This window comes from Grampus griseus (assembly GCF_964374135.1).
Source record: "Grampus griseus genome assembly, chromosome: 2".
NCBI classification, from domain to species: domain Eukaryota; kingdom Metazoa; phylum Chordata; class Mammalia; order Artiodactyla; family Delphinidae; genus Grampus; species Grampus griseus.
Window position 1 is genome coordinate 77356087 of NC_139018.1, and position 14712 is coordinate 77370798.

The 14712-nt window shown below is 43.8% G+C and overlaps 1 protein-coding gene across 4 annotated transcripts in view; it reads right to left on the bottom strand.

Annotated features, from left to right (window-relative positions):
* RYR3 (ryanodine receptor 3) overlaps window positions 1-14712 on the bottom strand; it is a 551722-nt gene that overhangs the window by 215538 nt on the left and 321472 nt on the right. For all 4 annotated transcript variants that reach the window (XM_082647182.1, XM_082647181.1, XM_082647183.1 and 1 more), the window contains exons 20-23: window positions 9274-9490; window positions 4698-4802; window positions 2944-3047; window positions 1593-1676 (exon numbers count right to left, since the gene is read on the bottom strand). In XM_082647182.1, coding sequence (XP_082503308.1) covers window positions 1593-1676; window positions 2944-3047; window positions 4698-4802; window positions 9274-9490 — 510 coding nt within the window. The remainder of the gene's footprint in view (window positions 1-1592; window positions 1677-2943; window positions 3048-4697; window positions 4803-9273; window positions 9491-14712) is intronic.

Genomic DNA, 14712 nt, shown 5'->3' on the forward strand with positions numbered 1-14712 from the left:
CGGCTCCCCCATTCCAGATTTTAGACCAATAGCACAGGGTCAGAACACTAGGAAAACAAGGCTACAGTCACAGATTCTATCTTTGGCAGAATGGACAGCTCAGCTCTATCTCAAGTCTTTAGTAGAAGACCCCCATCCACCATCCTTTTTGCCAATGCATGTCACAGATTAAGGCGACTGTTGGAGAAAGTGGATGGTCTGTGCAAATCCACCCTTATTCCTAAGAAAACTACTCTGCCCTACAAACGATGGGCACATTCCGTGTAATGTAACATCACCCGAAGCTCCTTGGTCTCGCTTCAAAAGCACAAAAGCTTATGACCACATTGGCACGGACAGGACCTTGAGCCAAACGGTTTCTTACAAATCAGCAAAGAATGATCACTCAGTCTTAGAAAGCTAAACCTTCATTTTGAGAAGTTTAAAAAATCATAACATGAGAGAGTTTGTGAGCTTGAATGATCCTCATGGTTTGCTGTCCAGTCCAGGAGTCACAAATGTCTGTAATTCGACAGATAATTTGATAGATAACGTGAAGATGGGAAAAGCTCAGTGTGAGTCCAGGTAGACGCATTGTGTGAGTGGAGAGGAGCAGGGCCCTGTGTGGAGTGACTCACAGGAGAGTAACTGACCACAGTCACGTGGGAATGTGAGTCCAGGGGCATCCAGGGCCCCAAGGCCACGGACTGCCCAGATCAGGGCCAGAGCCCAAATATGGTGACCTGCAGACCAGCGCTACTCGACCCAAGAACCTGTGAGCAGCGCGAGATACAAGGTCGACTGTAGGCGTGATATGGCCCCTCGTCCACCTTCTAGGGATGCCTGACTTTGGGCAGAGTCAACACGTGTTGCTTGCTGAGCGCCGCCCCCAGCCACCTCTCAGCTGCTGCCTCTCAGATGAGCTGCTCTTGGCACCAGGAGCTGCCTCTGAGAGTGGAGCCTGGCAGCTTGGGAGTTTCACAGGGAGGAAGGGGAAGATAAGCATTTGATTAAGAGCCGGCACTGCCTTGGCTCATAAGTCATTACGACACCTGGGTGTGAATGCGTGCGCACCCGAGGCTGGCACGTGTGCGGGTGAGCAAGTGAGCCAGGGGATGGGCCCGTGGGCTCGCATCTGAATGTGTGAGAACACATGGCTCGGTGAATGCACGGGCGAGAGGGAGAGGACACATGCAGATTTAGGGGCCAAATTAAATCTTGGCAGTGACGCACATTTCCACAAGGGACTTGCAAGGTTGGCCCAGTGACAGAGGACTGAATCTTTGCTGTGGCTACCGACGATCTTCAAGCTCCCGTGCCAACTGCTTTTCTTATAGACCAACACAGCGTATCCATCTGAGTGCCACATCTGGCTCAAAACTAACCCTAGTAGATAGTAGTATAGGTCCAGGCAGAAGCACTGAAAATACTCTACTTCAGCCGGCTTCCGTCTGGGGGTTTCAGGGCAGTCTAGGTACCTGATGGAGACATCCTGAGCTGGTGCTAGAAGTATCTGGGGCCATCACCTGCCTCTGTGCGTGGGCCTCCTGTCCTCCCAGTTTAAAAATTCAGACTGAAGCATTAAAGTCTCTGACCATTAAATGATCACCTACTTTTTGGGCAACTTGACCTTCCTGAGATCCTCTTCAGCAGCCGGGTTAACATGAGCGATGTGGCACCCCAGGGCCAGGAGGGTTCTGTGACGTAACAGAGAGAGGAAACAAGGGTCAACTGCAAGGTGAAGGACAGCGAGAACCCTAACCTGTGTGATAAAAACATACAATATTCATTCACTTAGACCAGAGGTTACCAGACTTTTTCTGTAAAGGGCGAGAGAGGAAACATTTCAGGCTTTGTGGTCTTTATGTCTCCGCTACAACTACTCACCTCTGCCATTACAGAGTGAAAACAGCCATAGAAAATACACAAAGTGATGAGCTTGGCTTTGTTACAATAAACTTTTTTACCAAAGTAAGTGGCTGGTTAGATTGGCCTGTGGACCTTAGTTTGCCAACTCGTGATTTAGACGGTAGCAAGAATGCAACAAAAAGTTAGTTAATAGCCCCTTTGGGAGAACCCAGAGGTCAGCAAGTATTTCCCACGTGCTCCCTGTACGAAGTGTCTTGAGCTGTGTTGGACACCATGAGGTACCAAAGCCACATCCTCAAGAAGGGTCAGTGTGATGGAAGACATCACATACGGGGAGCCTATGAGACAAAGCAACCTGACAGAGCATCATTATGCCAGCAAGACCACAGTGTTAAAAAGTTCTGCACCAACTATCAGACAGAGAAATACAATGCAGAGAAGCACAGGTAACCAGCACAAAGGGAATTCGAGAAGGGAGATATAAAATGGGGCTAAAAAAATGAAGATCTGAATCAGGGTTTAAACCACAGGTGGGATCACAGAGAAGCTAAAAGTTACTTTTAAATGGAATGTTTGTGCATTAAACCATGTTTTCCCATTCATTTTTAGAAATGCCTTATCTTTTTAAAAAAATATTTATCATCTCATTGAACCATTACAACAATTATATAGAGATAAGAACTATTACTATCCTCATGTTGTAGATGAGAAAATGGAGACTTAGAGAGGTTAAGTTGTCCAATTTCAGTATGATCTAGAACCTACTATATATCTTACCTTCTTTCCTTGATTATACATGAACTAGAAGAGGCACTTGGTCCTTTGATTCTAAGTTTCTCTGCTTTTTTTTCTGCCTACCTTTTCCCTGTCCCTGGCAAATAGCAAATGGTCTCTAAAGAACTATATATGCTAAATAACAATAGTAGACGTGTTATTCACTATGCTGAACCCTTTCGTGGCATGAATAATCCCCATCCTGGCTACTCTGTCAGAATGCATCACGTTTTCGAGAGACAACAGGTTTGTAGTTTAGTTATAAGGCATTAAATCATCCACTCACTGTTTAGTCCAAATTCAATTCAATTAAACACTCACTTTAAGGTTTCAGTTGACATTTGTAGGTTATAATTCTTCTCAGTTTCAGGTAGCTTTGAAAACTCAACAAGGCAGGGGTGTTGTCTTTTGTTGTCATCCCGTATCTAGGTGACAACATAAGAAAGAATATAATTTAAGTTTTGACAACTGGCACTGCCTTGGGAAACAGAAAAGACACGCTTTGGAAACATGGCCCAGGTAATTCATATCAGGCAAGACAAAGACAGTTATTTGCTGATAGGCAAATAGACGATCTTCTCTCTAATAGATGATACACGCCGCCCCCAGGCTGCCAGTGGCTTGTGTTCTGAGGACTGCTTCTAGTCAAGTGTCTGCATTCAGAACATACTTTCCTAGAGAAGCCATTTTATGCGTGGTAGCCATGCTCCTGCCTGTCCAAAACTCATGGAACCACAGTGCCACTGCAGGGTAGCATTCTTCAGAACATAAAGGACTACAGAATCTGGGCCAGCACTGTCCAATAGAAGCACAAAGTCAGCCACCAACGTGAACCACATTTGTCATTTCAAATTTCCTAGTAGCCATATGAGAAAAGCAAGAAAACAAAAAACAAAAACAAAACAAACGAAAAAGCCAGGTGAAATGAATTTTAATAATGTATTTTACTGAACCCAATACACCTGGAACCTTACCATTTTAACAAGTAATTAATATAAGAAATTATTTCTGAGCTACTTTATATTAGTTTTTCATAGAAAGTCTTGAAAATCCAATGTGTATTTTACGCTTACAGCACATCTCAACTCAGACTAGTCACATTTTAAATGCTCAGTAGCCACATGTGGCCCATAGCTACTGTATTGGACGGTGTAGATCCAGACATTAACTAATTCATTCATTCATTCCACAAACATTTGTCAAATGTCTACTATGTGGTGGGCAGTGAGCTAGACCTTAGGAGTTCAATGGTGAGCTGGGGTAGCCCCAGCCCCATGAAGGATACAGTCTCATGCAGTAGTAATACAATCATCATAGAAATAAATTTACAATTGCAATTGTAATTCGTTCTCAAAGGAGAGGTTTGTGGTGTTAAAAGAGCATACAGCAAAGAGGTGGTCGTATATCAGGAGAATATGTATGGGAGCTATATCAATATATAAGTGCTAGAGTGCAGGGACGCTTTCAGTAACTAAGCTGGAATGTGCATAATCTGAGAGTGCCAGGGTCGTAGGGAGCTTCAGAATCACAGATCCTTCTGCCCTCGACATGACCTTATACAAGTCACAGAACAAAGTCAATTTACATCCTCTTTGAAAAATGTTTTCTAGTGAAAGAGATTCCTTAACCTCCTCTGCGCGTCCATTAATCTTAGTGATGCATCTGAAAACCACACTAAACAAATTCTGACTCACAACAATGAATCAGCCTCTTTTCACCAGCCATGCAGAGAGAACAGCTTTTTCTGAAGAGAAAGGGAGATGTGAGGCTCTGAAGGAGGAGCTAAGGGTTGACCACATTCGATATTCCCTGAAGAAAATGACCAGCATCTGGGAGTAAGAAGGAGACAGGCTCCTGGGTCTGTCTGTGCAGTGCTGGTCTCCCCAGCACTCCTGACTGCAGTTCAACAAACTCCCAAGCAAGGCTGCTGTACTCAGTGAGAGCTGGATGGGAGTCAGTGAGAACCAGTGGGTTTGGGCTTGTGAGGTTTGTTTCTCATGTGAGTCTTTGGAGAACGCTTCCAGGTAACAAGGCAACCCAACCCTCCACCCTGGCCCGGCCACTCAAACACATACCTTGCCAAAAGTCCAGCCAAGCTCTATTTTATTCATTCCCCAAAGCTCGTGGATGTTTTCAGCCAGCCTGTCTCGGATCTTCTCTAGGTGAGGTGGTAAAACAACCTAAAAGGAAAAGGAAGAAGTGAGAAGTGAGAACTGCAAGAATCAACCGTACTGAAATCTGTCGTAAAATCTAGACAGATCGTGGGCCCCAGGTGAATTCTCTACACATCACCCAGGAGGGGCTACTTCTAGAGATTCCCTCCTCTCTTGGCTTCCCCTGGACCGTATCTCCCCTTCCTCTATACTCTCTCCTTGGGAGATCTCATCCACTTGCAGATGGTCACTCCTGACCATCCAGCCTCCAGCCATGGTCTCTCCTGAAGTTCAGACCTACTATTCCAACTACCTGCAGGATTTTCCCACCAAAGTGAACTCAGCATGTTATTCAAAGCTGAATTCATTATTTTTCCTTCAAAACCTTTTTCTTGTCTTATTTGTATTTTCTCTTTTCATTGAAGGACCCCACCATAAAGTCATCTTAGTGTCTTTTCTCTTGGCATTACATCCCCCACCAACAACACCTAACGAGTCACAAAATCCAACATGTTTATTTCCTAATCATCTTTCTGAAGGTTCCCCTCCTCTACGTCACTCAACCTCGTTATTTTCTACCCGGACCATCGCAAGAGCTTTGCAATTGGTCTCCCCAACTCCCCGCCAATCTATTCTTCACACTGTGGCCAGAGTGATGAGCTCACGACAACACAACCACATCAAAACACTCTCCTCCTGAGTACATCCAAGTGCCCCTTGACACTCCCAAGACACAGACTAGATGTATTAACCAAGCATATAGTGCCATTCTTCAGTCCTCTTGTCACGGTCCTCCCAAACACATCCTTTCAAAGCTCCTGACATTCTCCCCAAAGGTCACACTGTCGCTCAGTTCTGTGCCCTTGCACACGGAACCTTAATTCTTATTAGTACTCCCCATGATACACATCATATGTATACTTCCTACCCCCATGCTACATGGCAAATGACAAAGACTTTCTCCTTGGACCAAGCTCTAGATGGGTGCATCTGAGCCATTTCTGACTAGGCTCGATCCTTGGGCCTTGTCCTCAAGATCCCAGTTCTAGCTAGAATCTTGCTAAATTAGTTTAGTGACAATCTACACCCTTGAATATGTGATCATCCTCCATGTCTGATCAAACTTATTCATCCCCCATCCTCCCCCAGGTGATATCAGATCTATCTGACCTGCCCTCAGTAAGAATCCTGTTAGATCAGTTTAGCAAGAATCCATCCCAACCCGTGATGTTCCTCTTAGTAATTTTCCGTCACTGACACGCCCACCCCACCTGCACCCCAAACCTGCTCCTTGGCTGTAAATCCCCAGTTGTTTGTGTTGTATTCAGAACTGACCCCAGCTCTATAGTGGAGTTCCTTTTCCCCTACTGCAATAACTTCTAAGCAAAAATCTGTCTTTACCCCTTTAGCTGCTGTCCAGCTCTGGTCTTAATACAAACTCCCTCAGTATTTATCTTTCTGGAGTTAGCTCAAATTCCTCACTACCTTTTGGAGGTCTTCCCCAGGTACCTTCAGGAAAAGTTTCTCTGTGTTTTCCTGGTACCTTGCTCATGTCTCTCCACAAAGGTCACAAACTGAGGACTCAAATTTCTCTTTTTTTCCCCCTTTCTTTAATTTACTACTACTACAATTATAACAGTAAACAATTAATTATTGCCATTTTCATTTATTAGTTGATAGCTCCTAAGAAATAGGAGATTTCATATAAAAATCCAGATTTCTAATTTCCCCTGACCAGTTGAAAGATTGCTAACATTGGCCCCACACTTTTGCCTGGCAACTAGTCAGCTGGGGCTAAGAAATGGCCCCCTGCTTTAGGAGGGCCTGCACACTTGACCTGTTTCCCTTCTGTATCACCTCCCTGGCTCCTACAATTCTAGCTCTATTATAATGATTATTAGTGTTTCCACTACTTGCAAAAATCCCAATTATTTTCAAGGAGGGGAGCTCATGGAAAAAAATGTATATATTTTTTTTTGTAGAAAAAGTATATTAAGTTAGTGATGTATAAGGAGACCACAGAGAAAAGTAGCAATAAAATATTTTAACTATGTGTCATAACCACTATTGGCCTTTCAACTAAAGACACTCTTTAAAAAAAAAAAACTTATTATTGAAAAGTCAAAGTTACGTGGCATAATGTTTTGATAAGGAGCAAAGTGGGGAAAATTATTAGTAAACAAATGACAACTGTATTTGAGTTTTATTGGTTAACTAATTTAATCTGTTTAAATTAATCACAGCCTGAAGGGGGATTTCCATGTGAAGGAACCACTTGCTTCAGCAAAAGGGGGAAATGTGGAAAGAAGCCTCCACAAACAATCCTGCATCATAATTTCAGTGACCTCAATTGGTGACTAGCTGGGATAGAGTAATATTGGCTTGGTAACTGCCTCCTGGGTGTCTGGGGCCTGAGACTGACGTCCCCAGGGAAGGCTGCTAGGAGCTGGGCTCCTCCCCCGCAGCGCTCAGCAAAGGCCTGGGGGTGCTTCAAGCACTGGACACAGGTAGCACTGAAGGATAGGGATCTAGTCAACAACATTTTATCTGCAAACTGGTTAATGTGCCCCAAGCAGGATGGAGTTGACTGTGTATCTTGTATTTAACTTCTCTTTAGACAATAATTTCACAGACTGATAGATTCTAAAAAATTACAAAGTCTCATTCAAAATAATAAATTGCACCTTTCCAAAGAGAACTTCCTTATTATTTGATTCCCAGCAACATTTCCCTCATTCCAGGGTCTATACATATTCAGCTTTGGGTCCAGACATCAAAGTTCATCTGGCTTGTTGATTTATCTCCACTCTTTGATTTTCAAATCTTCTATTCTGTATGTTTAGAAACTCTTCTCACTCTGGTCCAGTATTCTTTCCTCCCTCATCAAAACTTCCCCTCATTCTTTTGAACTCTCTTTGAGGCTTGCTTCCTCCAGGAAGTCTTTTCTGAGTAATACCTACGTCTCTGATAACTTGGTAAGGAGGGCAGCACAGAGAAGTAGGAACCATGTCCATGTGTACAACCTCTCCCTGCTTGGGCACTAACCACCTTGTGTCCACAGAAAAGCTAGTTTAGTTCTTTGGCCCTCAAACTTCTTATCTAAAATACACAGCAAGCAGATGATCCGATTCCTAGGATTACCTCTGGCTCACAAACTCCTAGCTCGTTTCCTATCAACATTCTCAACTCCAGCTACATTCCTGATGTTGTACTAGGCTCTGTGAAGCAGACAGAGAGACACTGTGATTTCTAGACAATGAGAATTCACAATCGTTAGCCACAGGAGGTAAGAAGCAGACGCATGACCACACACACAGAGCTGAATGTAAGAGGGCCATAGAGGTATTATGGGAAAATATACTGTAGAGACCATCTACAGGTTAAAAGAGCCATAATCCTACAAACTATTATCCCAAGTGCCTCAGAGACAAGGTGCCTTTACACTTATTTTCTCTAACATCTAGAATAGTGATGTGAATAGCACTGGCATGGCAGAGGCACTGGAAAGCTGTTGTATGTTCCTCATCATAACTGTGTGAACGTGTGTCTGTCAAAACAGAGACCCTGGGAAGGGAAAGAAAATGTCCATTTCGAAGTGAGAGAGTGGCATGGACTTATATACACTACCAAATGTAAAATAGATAGCTAGTGGGAAGCAGCCGTGTGGCACAGGGAGATCAGCTCGGTGCTTTGCGACCACCTAGAGGGGTGGGATAAGGAGGGTGGGAGGGAGACGCAAGAGGGAGGGGATATGGGGATATGTCTGTACGTATCGCTGATTCACTTTGTTATACACCAGAAACTAACACAACGTTGTAAAGCAATTATACTCCAATAAAGACTTAAAAAAAAGAAAAGAAAATGTCCATTTACCAGCACCTTCTGAGGTCTCCATGCTCTCCCCTGTTGCTTTCAGTTTTACTTCCCACGCTTCTCCTACCTGCTCCTCCTCCAAGCATCCAGCCACAGGAGAATATTCATTGCCACCTGTCCCTATTTTGTGCTTCTACTTCCAGGCTCTCATTCATCCCATTCCTGTTACTTCACCCCTGGACGCCCCTCCCCATTTAAGTTTATTAAAGGGTCCTGACTGAATGCCACTCTCTCTACACAGACTTTTAGAAACATTCTAGCATAAAGAACGTCTCTAGCATTTATTTGTGTACACGATCATTCTGCATATTACATTTGGACTTGAAAAAAAATAACACATTTGCTTCTTATCTCTTCAGCTTGGTTGTGCATTCCCAGAGAATACTGTCACGCGTCTGCCTATGCCTCCCAGAACCTAGTACAGTGCCTTGCATGTAGCAAGTGCTTAACCATGTTCATTGGTTGCAAAATCCTTCAAGAGCTCAATTGCCGCGTATGGTGGAAACGTGAAGCATAATGGTCGTTCACACATCACGACAATTCAGTAGAATGTATGATAAGAATGTTTCAAAGACAACGCAGCATCATCTCCGTGGGCTGCCTTCTGCTGGCAGCTCAAACCTACCTGACTGGTATCTATGGGGCACGGAATGAAAGAAGCTTGGGAGAGGAACTGGGTGGTACCCAGCAGATCTCGAACACCTTCAGCATCACGTTTATACTCTTTGACAGGCTCCAATCTCATCTTTTCTTTTGGAAGTAAGGCTTCGTAGCAAGGGGCATAGCCAGAGGGAGGCAGGAACTTAAATTCTCCGTGACGTCCCCCCATCAGGAAACGTACTCTGTTATTTGGAGAGACCAGGAAGAGAGAGGTTAAAAAATATATATGCCAGCGCAAATAAGTGAAAGTTAAAGATCAGCTCTCCCCACCCAAATTAGTTTTTGGGGAAGTGAATGATTTCAGATTCATCACAGCAAACACTCAAAAGTACGCAACAAAGCAGTGGAGAGAAAGCTGACTGTCAACTCATAGTGCCCCTGATTCTCAGTTGACCACGTCAGCTAAGTTCTTAAAAATGAACTTATACTTTAAAACCACTAGATTTTAAAAATCAAGTTCATCCTTCCTCTAGTAGGGGAATCATTACTGTAGATATTATTACTACAGTTTGACAAGAGTAACAGTGATAACGATGATGACGTTCTTTTCTGAAAAGATCACATTCAAACTACAGCATGAGAACTTCAAGTATTTTTACTTGAGAGAGTTTACTCACACAATGATGAAAGAAAACATGATATAAATATTTGGGGAAAATAGGACATTCCCGTTTTAGGGTGCAGCTAAAAGATCAAGTAACACGAGAGTATTAAACAGAAATGGTACACATGCCAAGAGGCATTAATAAAAATGATACCACTGAAGAGGCTGCAGTTCCCCAAAGTAGCCATATGAGGGCGACTGTGAGGAAGCATCAGCAGGTGGTTACAGTCATGGGGGTGCCAAATAGGCGTCACGTGTTTGCTCGCTAGGGTCCCAGTGCCTTCTCAGGGGCACCACCGCCTTGCTGTCATCCAGGCCTCATGCTCTGGCCCACTCCAGCAGTGCCCACAGGGGCCTCCCAAGGAAGAGGGAAGGATCCTTGGGGGGCCACAGTCATGGCAGGCACTAATTACCCACAAACTGAAGTCTTTCAATATTTTAATTCAGCATTCTGGCTGAATTTCAGCCCCATAGATATGATTAAGTTAGGGTTAGGGTTAGAGCCCATAGATTCTCTGCAAGAAGAGGGTGAAAGTGAGGGTCATAGGCTCTTAGGTTTGGGACTAGAAATATAGCTTTTGCAGATCGACTGCAACTATGTTAAATTGATGAGAAAATATGACTGCAATTTTAAATAATGAAGACATGGCAAGATACACAGCCCTGCAGGATCAACAATAATTTTACGTAGGAAAAATCCATCCATACACGTAGCAGCTACACGTATTCACTCCCTCCAAGTTGTATTCGAGCCCATACGACTTGCACTGTTCTCCATACTGGGGATTCAGCAATGAACAAAGAATACCCTGTCCCTGGTGTCACAGAGCAGGCATCCAATGAAACAAATAGGATAATTACTGATTGGGAGACATCTGATGAGGGAATAAAGAGGGAGACTGAAACAACTCCGGGAAGGAGGAGGGTCCTAGATTGGAGGCTAGAAAGGCTTCTCCGAGGGGGAGATATTTTTATTAACCCCGAGGGAAAAGGAGGAGCCAATGAGTTCAAAATCTGGAGGAAGAGCATTTCAGGCAGAGGAATAACACGTGCAAAGGCCCTGAGGTAGGGAAGTGCTTGGGTGGAGGGCAGTGTGAATGAGAGCACAGAGAGCCCAAGGGGCTAAGAGATGAGGTGGCAGGGGGCAGGGCTGGATCAGGCAAGGTCTCTGAGCTGGGATTTTCTTCCCGGTGAGCAGCTTCTGAGGGATTTTAAGGAGGAAGAAATACAGGATTCTTCTAGCTGCTCTATGTAGGAGGCACCTGACACCAATCTAGTCCCCGTGAGACATGAGGGGGGGTTGGACCAAGGTGATGAAGGCCAAGCCGGAAAGCAGCAGTTAGATGCCAATTCTGTTCGGAACTGGTGATGGAGTGAGCCTGTGTGTGTGGAGGGGGGTGAGGTGTATGTGGGAAAGGTTATGATCTAGCAAAGCTCTAACAACAACACTCTCCACTAGATCTCACATCCTTTAACTGGAATATTCTGATGGGGCAGCCTTGCAAGAGAGTCTCAGTGTTGGCTGAGTAACTGTGATTGTGTGTAGCCTAATGATAAAACTGGAAAATGAAAATCGCTCTGAGTAAAAGACATTTAGGATTTCCCCCCCCTTCCCAATATAAACAAAATCTTTATCCAAACAGCATTTTATAAAATGCTGTTTTAAAATTAATTACAGAAATCATATGAAGCCTCCCACTTTCCCATTTTAAAGTAGTAAGCAACAATGATATAGAATTAGAACCACAAGCGTCCCTTGTGAATGTTCCTACGTTAAATGTTATATAACAGGGCACGATCTATGTGCATTAAGACTATGAACAATGATATAAGAACAAAATTGAGTCACTAGCCTGCAATGTTACTAATTTAGTAGAACTTCAGGAAATAATGACTAAGACTTAAAATTTCTTGAGAACTTTCCAAAATTCAATTGCAACATAACAGATTGTGTTACTGACATGTTGAAACTATGGGATAAAACTAAATTGTTTTGAACAAAGAATTTGTGTGGGCAGTTTTCTGCTTTTCCCTTCTCACTGAGCATCCTTCCTGTGAAGAGCTGAAGCTTCCTGGGAGCTCGTACAGCAACTGTATTCTTTGTTACTCACTAGCGTATGGATTCCAAGGCCAAGCGAACGATCTCTTACGAGGACGTCTAGATGGATTTAATTATTCATAAGCTCTCTCGCCAGTTCCGTTTAGTTTTAACACTTCTCTTATGCTTTTAAATCTGCTGTTGTCTTCCGGATAGATAACATATCAAGCAAGGTGGGAAGCCAGTGCAGCACTTAGGGAGAACAGTGCTGCTTTTATATTCAGTTATTAAAAGGAGAATGGTAATCTGGTTTTACAGCTTAATCTTATCACCTCGAATGGCCACAAAGACCGTAAAATGAAAAATTAACGTAGCCAGAAATCAGCGTTTACTGCCTACTGAAGCATTCGTCTTCCAACGCCATTATGCTGTGCTTCAGTGGGCAGAAGGCATGGTTCTGGGTAGCTTCCCAAGTCCTGCCAGACAAGAGCCCTGCTCCCCAGCAGGCGGGACTGGATGGGAGCCGGTGTGGGCACACCCACCATCTGTGGATCCTTCCCTCGCTGCCCAGAGTCTGTGGGAAGGGCTCCAGCAAACCACCACCAATATTGGTGGTCCTCATGAGCTCTCTCTGGGACCCCAGATTGTCCAGGTCAAAGGAAATCATGGGCATAAAATACAGGTTTAAAGGAAACAGTCCAAAGAAAGAAATAAAATACCTGAAGCCCACTTTAATTATTTGAGGATATTAAAACGGGATCCCCTCTGTCTCCATTTTAGCAGAGGTCCCAAAGGCAACTAATTCAGAGGATGCCACTATTTTCTCATCCTGAAGTGAAGTGCTGGACCAACTATGAGGATCCACCAAAAAACTGTGAAACCTTTTCAGCTTTAGCCCACCCCATACCTCCACACTGATAGGAAAGGTAAAGAATTCATTTGGAGAAAACCATCAGGGAGAAAGGGATGGGAGGTCTTGCCCATCAGGAGTCAAATGAGGGCTGTAAGGAACTACTCAGAAGTTTGTGAGTACCCCCTGGATGTAGTGAGGGTCATATCTGCCTAGTGATAGTGAAGAGCAGAGGGGGAAATGAGCCAGCTGCCAGCCATCAGAAAGGAATTCTGGCCGGAAAGGCAAATGACTGAGCAGAGATCAGAAACCCAGGAGCTGGGGGAGGTAGGAGGCCCATGCAGCTGGAGGGGGAGGGGAGGGGGGAGGTCTGGGGTCAGCCAGAAGGGAGCAGCCAGTACAGGTGGTAAAGCCAAGTCAAGGGAACTGAAGTTGGACGCTTCCAGCCTGGTGCTCTCCAAGAAAGCTACAAAAGGGCCTCAGAAGAGAAAGAAGCAGCAATTGTGCAACCGCTACAAAAGTCCTGATGCCACAAGGCAGCTGCACCAACTCCATCAGATGTGCCCATCCCCCAGTCATCTTGGGTCTGGGCTGGACCCTAGACCCTGGGGGGCGTGAGAAAAGAGCCAGCTAACTGAAGAGGTGCCCGACCTCAAACTGCAGGGGGAGCGGGGTCGGGCTCAAATATTAACTGGATACAAATCTGGAGTTTTTATACTACTCAGAAGATGGAATTTTTTTTTTAAGTATTGGCAAGATGGTTCCTGGCCTTAAAAGAAGTAATGAAGGCTATAGAACTGGCCCAAGAACTTATCCAGGAGTCCAGAGCATGGATTTGAAGGGGTGGAAAGAGAACCAACAAAAGTTACACCTATCTAGTCTACTTCTTCTGATAAATCTGTTTTCTGGCATTTACTGTTTATCTTTTAAATCCTTTGAAATTTAAAAGATTTAAATTTCCAATCAGAATATAAACCTCTCTTCTCTAAGTATATTCTTCCCTGCTCCTTGGGTTCCACTGAATCTCTCAGCATCGCAAAAAATGTTAAATTGCAAATAAAAAGATAATTTAAGAGCGGAGCTCATTAAAATCAGTTCTTCTTTACCCTCCAATTTTTCTCTACATTAACAGATTTAAAAAATCAGTTTCATTAATCAATTTAATCTCTTCCACTGAAGCACATGTATCATCTTCTGGGGCTCTTCCTATAACTCAGACATGCCATCAGCTCTCCAAGGTTTTTTTTTCTTCCTAAAGTGATTACAGTCAGTGACTGTGTCCTTAGAGTTCTCCACTTTAGAGATGAGTCATGGCTTCAGTAATAGCCGCCTGGGAGTAGTGAAGTTTGAGGATGTGTAGAGGAATTCTTTATTGACTAATTTTAAAAAAACAGAGAAAATTGCATTGAAAAATCCCCACTGGCATTTCCAATTTCATCTTTTAAGATTTGTGCATTTTTGTTTGCCAGTTTGCAGAAGAGATGAGAATACCTATCGCAAATCCCCAAGTCTCAAAGACTGATCCATGAAAAAAAATAGAGTAAACATCAAGACAAACCTTTGCTATGCTCAAAAAGGATGTCTAGGTTTCCTTATTCATAGCGTACTAGCGAACTGTGAAATCATTTTAGTCTCACTAGATGTCCCATTATTCTTATTGAATCCCTCCCAGGAGTTGGGATAGTGTTCCAAAGAAGAAAAAGATACAGGCTGTGGTTAGCAGGAGAAAGAATTAGCGAGCTTCTGCTGACCTAAATTCAACTCATAAGTCAGGATTCATAATTGCATCTTTAGTCCATATCGTTAAGACGGGAGAACAATTTGAGTTATGTATGCTCTCACATTCATATTTCTTTCTGGCCAGCGTTTGATGAAAGCCCAGGGCAATCCAGCCAGCGCTCATCACGTTCTC